A 13,895-nucleotide genomic window follows, 5' to 3' on the forward strand; every position below is an offset into this window, starting at 1 on the left:
GTCTGCTGAAATGTGAATCCTGTCAGGTCAAGCACTGGAGGAACAATGAAAATGAGCAAAATGCATTTTGTCACCCTTCTACTGTCCAACATCCATAAAGTTTTATTCGCATACCAAATTAGTAGGTAGAGCAGCCCAAGGGTCATAATGCTCACTTAACACTGCTCCGTCTTCAACCCTACAAACAGAATGGGTATCGCCCAAAGTATAATATTGTAATCCGCGCAGAAATTGTCAACTAATGACAGAAAAAAAGTCTTCTATTTTGCTGCTTTACAGAGGCATGAACACAAAAAATTCGCCAATGTACACCCGAAATTCGTCACTATCATCATCATCATCACTATCATCATCGTCATCATCATCATCAATCAATCAATCAATTGATTTCCGCATAAGAAATACAGCGAAAAAAGGTTGCTGCAGGAAAAAACGCTCTGTTGTGGCTTGACTCCAGTTACCCGTTACCCAGCAGCTGTGACGAATGATGCATGTACATGCAGAATTCACAGCGAAAAGAAAAAGAGAAACGCATCATCAGAAAATACTCGAACTAGAATAACAAAGATGGCATATTATATCAGTACTGTGTGTAACGGTGGCAGTATAGGACGTTTATAGAACAGTTTAGTAATACGTTTATGGAAAAGTTGTTCAATTTCAATCTGTGGTGCATCCTAGTATTGATTTAATGTTTTTGGTAACGTATGTTGTCATCACTTTGCTGCAATTTGTTCGTGATGATGGAACCAGCCAAGGTGATTGATTACGAAAGAAGTAGTTACTCAAAGGTTTTTTTCTTTAGTTGCGCTAAATCTAAATAAATCTACGGTATCTTTAAAGGCCCTTTTTGTATGTGCAGAGTATTTTAGGCACGTACACATCTTGCTCCCTCATGATCTGGTGTACATGAAAAAATGGTGCTGTGTGTTCTGATAATCACACATTTTTAACTGCACAGAGGGCTCGTTTCTGGAGGACATAAATTTTCTGCATATTCGTTGCAATGGTGTTGCCCCATACTAAAACACAATAAAACAGGTGGGGATGAAAAAGAGCGTAATAAATCAGGCGTTTTGTTCCAGTCGGAAGGAAATGCCGGTCCCGCTTTTCATTACCACTGTCCGGTGTAATTTCGATCAAAGGTGGTTGACGTGATCACTTCATGAGATCTGTTACAAAAAACACCCCAAGTGATTTAACACATTTTTTTATGGCTACTACATACAGTCACAAAGCAAAGGTCGTCGGGGTATCAATTCATGTGCCGCGGGCACGAAATAGTATTCATTTTGTTTACGATTCACTCAGAATCGGCGAATTGTTTTTAAACAAATCTTACAGTTTACAACAAAGCCCGTGCTTCTGGTTCAGTTTTCACCATGTCCTTCCTTCCCCGGGGAAAAAAAAACTGTACGGTCGCCGGCGTAAATAACAAACTGGCAGGCATCGTCGAGTTCTACTCTTATTTATGTAATACAGAAAAAAATAAGCTCAGGGATACTTCCTTGCGGAACCTCTTGCTCTGTAAGTCAGAGCCGCGACTTGTGATTACTTATGACAGTGAATTGTAACCGGTCCTCAAGATAAAAGTGCATCAGTTTTTGAGCAGTTCCTGTAAACCTGTATCTTTCAAGTTTATCTAACAAAATTGTATGATTTACACAATCTAAGGAGCCGCCGCGGTGGCTGAGTGGTTATGGCACTCGGCTGCCGGCCCGAAATACGCGGGTTCGATCCCGGCCGCGGCGGTCGAATTTTGATGGAGGCGAAATTGTAGAGGCCCATGTACTGTGCGATGTCAGTGCACGTTAAAGAATCCCAGGTGGTCGAAATTTCCGGAGCCCTTCACTACGGCGTCTCTGATAGCCTGAGTTGCTTTGGGACGTTAAACCCCTATAAACCAAACAAAACCAAACACAATCGAAGGCCTCACTGAAGTCGATATTTACGTTTCTGGGAAAGTTATCAATGCGTATTTTGATCATCTTCTCAAGGCCCTTAGAGAAAAGTGGTAGTACGAAAACTGGCCTGTAAGTGATGAATATATTTTTGTCAAAATATTTGTGGATTGCGATAAGCATATTATTCAGAAATTACGTCTGGAAAGTGAGCAGTTGATGTGGGTTAGTACAGGGACAATTACATCAATCACGTATTTAACCGGTCTGATTTTTGTCGTTAGCATCGCGGCTGTGGCTGCTTTTAAGGTCGTGAACAAGTGAAGTAATTCAGAGGCGCATGTAGGCTGGGAAAAAAATAGAATGTAGTAAATGTGAAATGCACAATGCCGCTTCAGAAGGTTTAGAGCTGCCTATTTCGATCACGATATCACTGAATTTCTTTCCAAGGGTAGTGCCAATATCTTCTATGCCATTCAATACAATGCAGTTATTGTTGCTGTGTGCGTTTTGCATATTTAGAAAATTACTTAGGTTTTTTCACTAACTTTTATAATGGCAGCAAGTCTAAAATATTTGTTTGTGGCAATTTCACCTAAAATATTTATGGACTTATTTAATTTGTTCCTAAACGCTTTGTATTCGCGCAGCTTCTGCTCAACGGAAAAGAGTGTCAAAGTTCGATCTTATTTTTCACGCGAATAAGTTTTAGGAGGTCCTTAGTATTCTATGGTTTACGCTACTCTTTATGTACACGCTGTTTTATCGAGAAAGATGCACAAGAATGTTTTTAGAGATGTTTAAAAATGCATCATATGATTTATTGGCGTCCCTAGGAAATATATTATGCCCCAGTCATCACATAATTTTTTTTGTCTGAAAATTTCTATAGTCTGAAAAGATATTTCGCGCTGCATGACTTCAGGCTTCGTGTGTATCAAAAATGCTGTTTCGAGAGTAAAATGATAGGTCACTGATGTCAGAGCTACGGACGGCACTTGCGAGGTCTTATAATGTTCATCTAACTTTTTGCATCTAATGTTTATTTTGCACCAAGTAATCTTCTGATCCCAGGCAAAATTTTTATTGAGCGTCTCTTTTTACCGTTTGTTTCTATCTACGTGTAACGTAATATGCATAACATCATTAACGCTTACTGCGCCCCAGATGTGCCGAGAGCCTCGGTCAACTGGCGAAAGTAAGAGGTGTGCAGATAACCAGTCACTATTATTAAATTCTGATAATACTTGAAGCGCCACACACCATTTGCGCCCAACGGGGTGCTCAGTTTGTTCTGCTCCATTTAGATTCGAAAGCAGAGCTTAAAGCACAAAAGATTGCGCGTTGCTGCGCTAGAAAGCAGAGCGAAGGACACCCATGTCATGACTGGTGCAGAAACTGGCTATTCTCAGAGCCACCTTTGCAAACATTTTTTCGGGTGGTCCTTAACTGCTTACTTTCGTGTTGTGCTGTGCAGAGGCCCAAACGGCAGCATGTGGCTCTTGCTGGCGACACTTGGCGCGGCGTGCTTGGCGGCTGCGCAGCTCGACGGCGGTAAGTACGCTCGCCGGCGGCTGCCTCCCCCGGAGCCGCTGCCGCCGCAGAAGGACTCGGCCTACCTGCCCTTGCTCGATGTGGCTCAGGCCGACTCCCCACTCACAGGAGCGCTGCCTCCCGGAGGTGGCGGAGCCCCCCCGCTGGGCGACTGCGTCTGCGTGCCCTATTACCAGTGCAAGGACGGCAAGGTATCCGAGGACGGAGGAGGTCTGCTCGACGCCCGCCGAAAGCTGCCCCCCAAGGAAGAGATCCCGCTGGTGCGCTCCTCTTTCTATCCCGCACTTGAGAGGCGTTAAACGCGCTGAGAGAATGTGGATTCGCGGCTGTTCTGGCAGCATTTGGAACTGCCTCGTCGCGCAGCAGCCGTCCTTGATGGTGCACTGAAGAAAAGTATGGGCATTTCTGCGCCTTCATTCGGCTTATATACTCTTAAATAAGTACTGTACCACTTGCTAAACACAAGGCTAGGGGTGCTCGTCACATTTACATGCTTGCTAGATTCTGCAGTTGCTAAGTTAACTGCTCAAAACGCTTGCAGCAGCAACACATCTGGCACTGAACGCTTAGTAATTCGTCAACATCGAAACGCAGTGGCATTATGTAGACCTAAAAGCAAATTTTCCAGCCCCAGCTTTTAACAGCTGCCCCGACTTTTAGTGACAGGTGGAACGAACTTAGCACGAAAGTTGCTGGGCAGACAGTCGGGCATGTTGCGCATGTATAGATCACCGGTGACGTCACAAATCAACTACGTCTTTGTGGTGCATGGGTCTGCCTGTGTGCCCGCTCTTAAAGACGCGTTCACATCCGTGCATTCCGCGTCAAGCGCAGAGAGCGAAATCCGCCGGCACGGCAGAGATTCCGCTGAATTAGGGCGTCAGGCAGGGAGGCGTAATCTCGCCTGTCTGCCAGTCGTATTCCGAGGCCCGCATTGCAAACAGTTGGGGTTAAGAAGTCTGCAATTCGCTAATGACAACGACTTGCCAAATCACTCAGGAGATGAAATGCAAACCGTGATCAATGACTGAGACAGGCAGGTCAGAACGGTGGCCCTACAAATTAACATGCGGAAAACCAGATTAATGTTCAACAGCCTCGCAAGGGAACATGATTTCACAATTTGTTGCGAAGTGCTGGAAGTGGTCACGGAATACGTCTACCTGGGGCGGGTATTGACTGCTGATAAGAATAAGAATGGGGTGGAGCGCATATGGCACGTTCTCTCCAATCATTTATAGCAGTTTACCAATATCCCTCAAGAGCAAAGTACACAACAGCTGCACCTTAGGTTCTCAACTATGGCGCAGAAACGTGGAGGCCAACGAAAAGGGTTCAGCTTAAGGATAACGCAGCGAGCAATGGAAACAAAAATTACAGGTGTGACGTTAAGAGACCGGAAGCTGGCGGAGTGGGTGAGGGAACAATTTCAGGTTATTGTCATTATAGCCGTATTAAGCAAGAATAAATGGGCTTGGGCAGGGCATGCACTGCAAAGGCAAGACAACAGGTGGCCCTTATGGGTAACGGAGTGGATTCCAAGAGAAAGTACAAATACAAAGGAAAATACAAAGGAGCAATACAAAGACCTGTGTAAGCAGTGTTGCAATATTAGAAACAAGCCTTTAAGAACTGTTCTAATGATAATGCTGCCTGCTAAGGAATGCTGTATTTAAAAAATTAATGTACAAAGGATATACAAAGCGAAACATGTGGCGCTCACTGTGTTCATTGGCGCTGGCGTGGACAATGCTCTAGACGGCGATGGCTTTGAGGAAAGGAAGGGCTCCCTGGATATGCGGGCGCCTCATTCCTGCTTTGATACATGGGGCGATGGTGGGAGAGATGTGGCCTGAATGCATTAGTGCTGACAGCGTTGTGGCTGACATGCGGCACTGCAGCATTAGCTAGGCCACAGCGTTCATTTGGTGATGATCTCTCGCGACCAACCATTAACTGCATGCCACCTCTCCGGGTGGCAGGGAGGGCGCGCTGCCTATCCAGTGTGCGAAACGCAATCAAAGCACTCTTTTGCAGTTGGACACCAATGCCACGTACATGAAAGTGAGATTGAGGTCTCCACTGACCCACAGAGCCGATTGTGCGCCTTTCCTTTCGTGAAAATGATCGGTCTTTGCAAAGTTGTCAACGCCAATGAACTCTATGGACGCCATAGGCTCACTCGTTTTGTTCCGCTTTTGAGGAAAGGAAATGGCACAGTTACCGTCTTGCATATCTGAGTGGACACCCGAACCGCGCCGTAAAGGAAGGGATAAAGGATGGAGGGAAAGAAGAAAGAGAAAACTGAAAATTTAAATTTATATATTGAGGAAAGGTTGCAGCGAATGTCCGGACCCGTAGAGTATATGTTACGGGTCCAAGTTGGACTTATTTTTGGAAATGTGGCGGGGAGTTTGAAGGATATGCTTCACTCCCGCCACCGGTTGGCCCGGTATTGCACTACCTACGGGATCGGCCTTGTCTTTAGTGCGTCTTTACTATCCTGTCTTTCTATCCCCTCTTTAAACTCTCCTTCTATCTGCACGTGGTAGCGATTTTGGCTCGGCTTGAGCCAGTGAGCAGGCCTGTGCACTTTCCTTCCTTTCTTCCTGGCAGTAACAGACAGAAAGGCGTGGCGCTGCGCAGAGGCGGAACACATGTGGCCCTATGCTACTAGTGGTGCATGCGCAGTAGTGACTAGGGAGCGAGAGAGAGAAAAATATCCTGCGGGGAGGCGTGCGTTGTGACGTCATGTGCCTCCTCGGAGTACCGCCACGACGAAATGGCAAGTTTGCGGCCTGTAAAGCTTTCGCTTTAAAAGTTAGTGGTGGCATAAAGGGGTGAAATGTTTATAATGATGTAGCTCCTTCTGGATGAAGGTTTTGAATGTGTCGGATGATTATGTAGCAAAGAAAAAAAAGATAAACGAGGTGAATTGACTAACGTGTACATGAATTTGAGGCATTTAAGACGACGACGTGTGGCAAGAGTAGTGAACAATAGTAGACGGCAAAAAATCCATCCCAAATCTCCTGGGAAGAAAGCACGTGGCGCTCGTCTCATCTTGCTCTTTCCTTCCCTCCGTAACCCTTTCGCGCCGCGTTAACTTCAAAGATTAACCGGATGGCCCTTCAGAGCTTCCTTTCGCAAAGGGGCTAGTGCACGGCTTAGCTTTAGAATGTTGATTTTTTATGACTGAGCTGCGCATGCTTTGCCACCTTTTTCTTCAATTGTTAGTTGTTAGTCCAGGTTAGATTGCTCCTTCCGCTTGCCTCTTCTCGATCGACCTAAAAAACCTGTACTATTCTCCACTACACGAACGGTTGTTTGAAGCAGTCAAGGAAAGGAAAGGATTGATGCTATGGGCGCTGTAAGATTTCAAAATGCCTGCGTAGTAAGCTGTGACAACTTGCATGAAGTTTTGGGGTTCTATCTCAACTCAACCTTCGTAACTTTCCATGATCGGCTTTACATCCAGAAAGAAGGGGTCTGCTTAGGCTCGTGCGTAGCGCCGATTCTTAGTTATCTGCTACTTGGGCGCTATGACAAAACTTTGGAAAAAGGACATTAAGAGTGTTTTAAATTGGGCTAGTTGGTAATTAGTCATAAAGTTGAATGGCGCAAGGGAACGAACACAGGAAGACACAGAAAGGCGCTCTTTCTGTCTCTGTCTTCCTGTGTTCATTCCCTTGCGCCATTCAAATTTATGATGAACCAACTAGCCCAACACAAGTACTTCTTGGTAGTTAGCATGGTCAAACATGGTTAGCATGGTAAAACTCAGTTGATAGTTTGAGCACTAGTTTTGCGTCGTCCCTGTGTTCTCCCACGTCAGTCTAAAAGCGTAATCATGTTTGACCAGGGGAAAAAGGTCTGGAGAACAGCAGCGTGTGGTAAGCGTCTTTCGCTACGTGGACGATTTTTTGGTTGTTTACAAAGCATCTGCTGCAATTTCGCATAATGATGTCGAGAGTATTTTCAAGATCTTCTTAGGCATACTAAAAGATTTCACTTTGACGAAGGAATTGCCGAAGGAACGCCAGCTTCAGTACCTAGATTTGCTACTTTTTATACGCCCAAAGCACATCTGTTGGAGCTATTCTCCGCACTCAAAGAAAGGCCTTATGCCTTACAGTTCCGTTCACTCGAAGCTAGTTAAGAGATCGGTCGCCACAAGTGCCTTGACGAATACCCTTAATCGGTTATGCAATGATCGTATCGAATAGAGCTTCAAGGGCCAACTGCAAAGACTTCGCGTTGGGGGGTTCCCGGATACTGTTCTACGCAGTGTGTGCGACAAGTTGTTAAAAGATTTAAGTCAAGCATGCACGGTAACCCAGAAGCAAGAAGACCAAGCAAGCACTGTTGTGATTCTCTATGTGGTAAGCCACCCTTTGTAAAAGGTCATGGGCCAGAGCAATGTTTGCGCACATGACAAAGACGGAAGCACACATGGCTGTACCAAACAGTTGTTTGTAGTGCTGCCTCCTGAAGACAAAATACCTGTTCCGCCAGCAGAATTCGAGCAGACAACAAAGCTCAACAACCTCAAAAGGCACACGTGAAGGGAGTGTAGTTTTCAAAAGGCATTTGCCGGATGAAACTGCGAAGTCTATCGGGACTGACGTAAACATTGACTTCACGTCGAGAGAAACAAGGGCATCCTCGTCGTCTATAGTGACGTCCTTAAGCTTCTTGACAAAGTGGGAGGAGTCCTTTACATACGTCGTCGTTCTTCCAAGCACTTGATGCAAGTATCCGAAAAGCGCATGCAATGGAGGGGGCGTAAAGTCTACGATAGGGCGTAGTGGTACGTCCGATTTATGCACCTTGGGAAGGCCGTAGATAGCAGGTGCCGAACCGCTGTGGCACAACAGCCGAAAATAGAGGCGCTTGCTCTCTGGTGAAATGAACTTGAATACGTCGGAAAGTACACTTTGAAGTTGTCTCTACCTTTTTTGTAGCGTCACGTTTCACTTTTTCGTACGTCGCCTCATCCTGGAGAAGCGTTGTCACATTTAGGATGTAGTCCAATTGGTTGAGAACGAAGGTTGAATTCCCCTTGTCAGGAGGCAAGATGACAATGTCTTTGACTCCCTCTGAGATGCATGCCTTGAAAAGGCTCCAAGAGAACGATGTTTGTTTTCTTCCCGCAACGCTTCAAAAGGACCCCGATGGCACGGCAACGAGCTGCTTCTCGCTTACCAACCTTGCGGACTGCCTGCTCCACAACGCAAGCCATTCTTCCGCCGTTTGGCTGGGGGCGGGTATTGAATTAAGACCTCGGCTTAGGAGGCTCAATTCTGTCGGGTACAGGCGCTGGGAGGATAGGCTGTGTATCCCAAATGCAGCACGAGAAACGGCGCTGTTATCCAGCAAAGAACAAAACTTTGCTTCTTGAGCTCTGCTTCTCTTGACGGTACATGGCAGCAGCGTTGTTGGCGTGAAGCAGGACGCTGGTAAAATCACTGTTGAAGCAATCGTCCAGCATGCATTGCGCGAAGCAAACGTCATTTTCTAGGCGCTTTATGGCGCATCTGGTATCGATTAAACGGGCTAGAAGTAGACTCTTTTCGGATTGCGCAATCACTTGCCTTCCAAAAGGCGTGCAGACCCGAAGTGGCAGTCTAAGGGACTTGGGAATAAGGCCATGGTTCTTGCAGCGCAAATGAAAGTGCAGATGGCACAAAAAATATGCCAAACTTGTCTTGAGCATGACGAAATTCCGGATCTTCGTTATCAGGGCTTGCCCATATTTTCCGCGGAGAGACAACGTAGTCGAGTGTTTGACGGAATTCAGTCTGGCGAGGAGGGAACATAGCAGAAAAAGAGCACTCCCAAAAAAGGGGGAAACAATGACGTTTCGGGCGTTTATGTGTGACACGGTCGAAGGCTTTAGACATGTCCAGGCAAACTGCATCCACTTGGTCCCTGTTGTTTATTGCTTTAGAACAATCGTGCACTGTTTCTACAAGCTGAGTAATAGTAGTCTTTATTTTTTTTTCCTATTATTCTCTCTCTCTCTCTTTTTATCTCTAACCTTTCCTCTCTTACACTTTAAATTTTAGCACTAGTCCTATTGATTTTATTGTACTCTTCTTCATTTCATTACTTTCTCTACCCGCAGTACATTTGTGGAGTGGGGAACCCTCCTCTTCTCGGGCTCACCTGTATTCTGTAGTCGATAGCTTTAGCCCGCTGTGCTGTACATGGTGCGGCCTGGGCAATTTAATTTTTTTCACACTAATTTATTTAGCTCACAGCTTTTAGGTTAGTACCTGCATGCTTAGAGCATGCTCAGTTCTCTCCAGATTGAACTTGCTTAGGTCGGTTAACTTGATTGCTCTGCCAGTTCATGCTCTCTGTGGGTTAGATGCTGTCGTTCTTTAGCGTTTCTAAATTAGACCTCTAGTCTCCTGAAAAATATTGATGATATCGTGCCTAACAATCATATCGCCTAGTTTTACTGCGCACTCCGTAATGACAGCTGTGAGGTTATCGTTCATTGCTTGAACATTGAGATCGTTTTCCTCAGTTAAATCCCAATATCTGAATGAAATGCACAGCGCGAAAATACCGCTTTCGTAGCAATTTCGTGGATAAATAGGTGGAATGAGGACAATAACTGATATCATTTATATGAAGAAGCTGAACAGAAAACTATATTACGGAGCCGCACTGTCTAATCTACGGAGTTTGAATGTAACTTGCAAGGGTGGCCAAACGGGCTAATTGGTGGTTCACATTTGAAAAAAACAGTGCACCTTAAGGCAAGGACTGACGACAGAGCGCTGTGTCGTTATATCTTCGTCAGTCCTTGCTTCAAGGTGTGCGGTTTTTTCCAAGTCCGAATGTACCCAGTGCGGTTAGTACACTAACTACCAAATTAATGAAGGTTAACGGAGTATTTTGAAAGGATCTATTCACTTCAAACCCTCACGTCTTGTTGGGATTGTGTGTTCCATGAAGAATCCAGACAGGAAGGAAAAGGTGCTGGCTGCGGAAATTATCTAATATCTAATTAATGTTTGCCACTTGGGGCGCTGTGTGCACTTTCATGTTTTGTGCGCGCACATGTTATTGAAAAAGGGAGAAGGCTTCTCGGGTTATCCTCCATTTTAAAACATACCGACTGTCGTGCACTTGTCTCCCCACTGCCATGATCATTACCTAACACTTACCATCGCTATTGCTAAAAATAAAATACCTTACTTTTGGCACTTTTCATCCTTTGGTAGTTCTGGTGCCACAAAGACTCAAATTCATCAGCTGACCCCACCTTGCGTGGAGGCTTAGAGTGTGCAAAAGAAGGCCTACTTATTTCGACGTACGAAGGTCGCTTGGCGGGTAACATGCGCTCTGTGTACGACACAAGTTCTTTGTGCAATGGTGCGAGAGCCGCCAGTTTTAATGCAGTGCATGGTAGAAATGGGCCATTGAAGGGAAATCTTGCGCCAGTGTGCGTGGAGAGAAATACAGGAACATGCCTAGCGCACCCGCATCAGCCTCAAGATCCACTGCAAAAGTTGAGGTTCTTCGTCGGCTCAAGGAATAATCGTGAGTCAGCGTTACCATCTGCGTCGCTGCCTCCTCGCTGCAGGACGGCCTCGGGGACCAGAACCAGCAGTGCCCGGGCGTGGACCAGATCTGCTGTGCGGAGCCGTCGGCCGTCACGGAAACGCCGTACGTGGCCTCTTGCGGCATCCGTAACGACAACGGCATCAACAGTCGCATCCTCACCAAGGACGGCAAAGGCGAGGCCGAGTTCGGAGAGTGGCCCTGGCAGGTGCGTATCTTCCTGCGTTACTTGTGGCAAGAGCAGGCTCAACCGTTCCTTTGACAGCTGCGGGGACTGTCGCTTTGATGTATGAAAGCGACGCAGCGTTCAATACTTTCTCCTATACGCCCCGAGTCACGCAGACGCTCTTAGCGTCTCGACTTCGTAAATGGGCTGACGTACGTATGTTGCTATCTTGTGAAGACAAATGTAGCGCTTGTAACACAAGGACGAAACGCCACATGCGCGAACTTTCAACCAATTTTAGAGAGTGAGCTCTAATAGTATTAGCGTAGGCAAACAGCTGTACGGCACATACTGTAACGCGTTGCCGTTGTTACCGTTGCCAGGCTTGCCTAGCCTCATTCGCCTTACGGAAGCAGTTATCGTAGTTACCGTCTTTACCGTACGGTTAAGCTCACTCTTTATTAACTCGTTCTTCAGCGTCGGCCCCCCAACGCCACCTGTCGGTTGGCAACGGGAACAGTGGAGAGATAAATTACTACTTTTGGGGGGAGGAAGGAAGACAAGTTGGACAGGGATGGGTTGCAAAGTGGAGAATGTAATCTTCAACTCCAATTTAAGAGAAGTGAGGAAGAGGGCGTGGGAGGTGACGCGTGGACTTGTGGCCTGGACGTTCGCCCCGGCTGCGAGTGTTGGTCGGTTCCGAATCCACTGAAAATCACGCCAGTATTCAGCAAAATATAATTGTCACAGCCAACCCAGGCGATATTGTGAACTGACGGTGGGGAAAACTGCAGGAAGGAATATTCTGGGTTACTTTAAGCGGCATCCTGTGCTTTTACGAAGGTCTCTGATGAAGAGCGCCGCTGTTAACGGATTCCTGACAGTTTCGTGCGCGCTGTTCTGGCAACGTTTTGGAGCGGCAGCCATAATTCCCCGACCTTCCATTCCCAGCGGCGTGAGGAAACAAGATCTGGTACTCCAGCTGCATTGTCACTGCTTTCGCCTTTTCGCGGTGCCCCCCTTGCGCTAGTTGGCCACGACGTGCGGCTGCCGGCGATGATGTTGTTGAAGGCCTGTCGGCAGCGCGCTGAGAATTCCGTCCTTGCTGCTTTACTAGGTGCCTTCAGACTTTCTAGTGTAGCGAGTGCACGGAGATATAGCGCGGTAATGCTGCGCTCATAATCCTGCCACTTGTTCTACCTTTTCTTTAAATGGGCTCGCAGTACGGCCCCGCTCACCGATTACGCCACTGTCTGCTGGGTCGACCTAGGCGGGTTGGCCCCCGTAGATGGCAGGTGACCCACCTACGTCACACGTTCTTATGACGTCCGCACAACCTTCCTGTCCACCAAATTGGAAGTAAACCGCCCGCCGAGGCAAGTGGCAGTGCAATTATTGATTAGGTGCTCAGGTTGCTCGGGAAGAGCAATCTCCACCAGTGGCAGCACGTGCCACCGCTGAGCACCACTGCGCCAGTAGTGGTTCGAGTTTTCCCAGCGGTGTATAACTGCCAAGTGGAGTATGACAAATTCCGTGTAAATGGCATCCCATTCACGCTACACCGTTATTCCATTTCATTTGATTGCTTATGGGCGCGAAGGCGCGACATAAGGAGGGGGGCCTATTTTTTCCAGATTCAACTCAGACGAACATTTCATGTTCGCCTTACGGCGGAGTGCCCCGTTCAGTAAATTAATATCGGATTGATTGAGCCCACAAATTATAAAGAAATATACCCCTATTCTACTTGGTTTCGGAGACTGTTATCTTCCCTCCAGTTTCAGTGGGCGAGCACTAAGGCCACCAGCTACCAATTTCGCCGATCTTTGTCTGATGTCTCTTTTAACTTGAAAACCGAGCCTCGAAACGAAACCAAGTCAAAATCCAAGTGCTAGCACACCTAATTCACACACTGCCGAACCGAGCTAACCTCACCGAGATAAATTGTCCGTCATTTCTATTTTGTAGCTTGAACATTGTCCGGTTTTTCTCAGCGGTAATTTTACTGAGCTTACACAGCCTGTTCTTGTAAACAAAAGCTCCATGTGCGATAGGTAAGTCTTGTTCAGTTCAAGCGTCGAGAAAGATTTCGCGCCATCCATGGTGGGCGAATAGCACAACAAAGGCGAGTCAATGGCAAGGCAAGTGCTACGACAAGCGCTTGTCCTGCCTTTGTCCCGGCTTTGTTGCGTTGTTCACCCACCATGAATGCTTACCAACTCGCAAAAATCTCAGCTTTACTCAATGTCATTTCACGCTCTTTTATAGATTCACCTTGGCAAACCTTTCTTGTCAAAACGTGTATTGCTTGACGACTGCTGTATCACACGCAATATTCGGCGTGTGATCGCGTGCGCCTGAGCGCCGTTCTTCCTCCGTCAGCGGCGATCCGTGGTGGAGAGAGGACGAGACATGTGCAGTTCCTGACAACTCTTCCTGTCCGAACAGCGTAGAGAGGCTCGCCTTGCTCGTTTCGTTTGCTCAATCCGCGATGTTACATCTTGGCAGACTTCCAGTGCAGGCCATTGCGGAAGTGCTCCATCGTGTGTGTGCGCTCATCCTTGCGATGATGCGCTCACATCTTGCTGCCATTGTTGCCTTGCCTTTAATACACTCCTCGACAAGTTGCAATGCGCCTCTGGCCTCAAATATCTCTAATCTTGCGGCACTTTGTTTTTAATTTCATTTAGTTTTTT

The 13,895-nt window shown here is 46.7% G+C and overlaps 1 protein-coding gene across 8 annotated transcripts in view; it reads left to right on the top strand.

Annotated features, from left to right (window-relative positions):
* Window positions 1-13,895, top strand: part of LOC144102098 (phenoloxidase-activating factor 2-like) — a 141,307-nt gene that overhangs the window by 85,140 nt on the left and 42,272 nt on the right. For 4 of the 8 annotated variants that reach the window (XM_077635385.1, XM_077635384.1, XM_077635386.1 and 1 more), the window contains exons 2-4: window positions 3,379-3,455; window positions 3,564-3,715; window positions 11,056-11,241. In XM_077635385.1, coding sequence (XP_077491511.1) covers window positions 3,395-3,455; window positions 3,564-3,715; window positions 11,056-11,241 — 399 coding nt within the window. In that variant the 5' untranslated portion in view covers window positions 3,379-3,394. Of the gene's footprint in view, window positions 1-3,378; window positions 3,716-11,055; window positions 11,242-13,895 lie in introns of all 8 variants that reach the window. The other 4 variants (XM_077635381.1, XM_077635380.1, XM_077635382.1 and 1 more) reach the window with 1 other exon arrangement.

This window comes from Amblyomma americanum, chromosome 8 (genome assembly GCF_052857255.1).
Source record: "Amblyomma americanum isolate KBUSLIRL-KWMA chromosome 8, ASM5285725v1, whole genome shotgun sequence".
Classification (NCBI taxonomy): domain Eukaryota; kingdom Metazoa; phylum Arthropoda; class Arachnida; order Ixodida; family Ixodidae; genus Amblyomma; species Amblyomma americanum.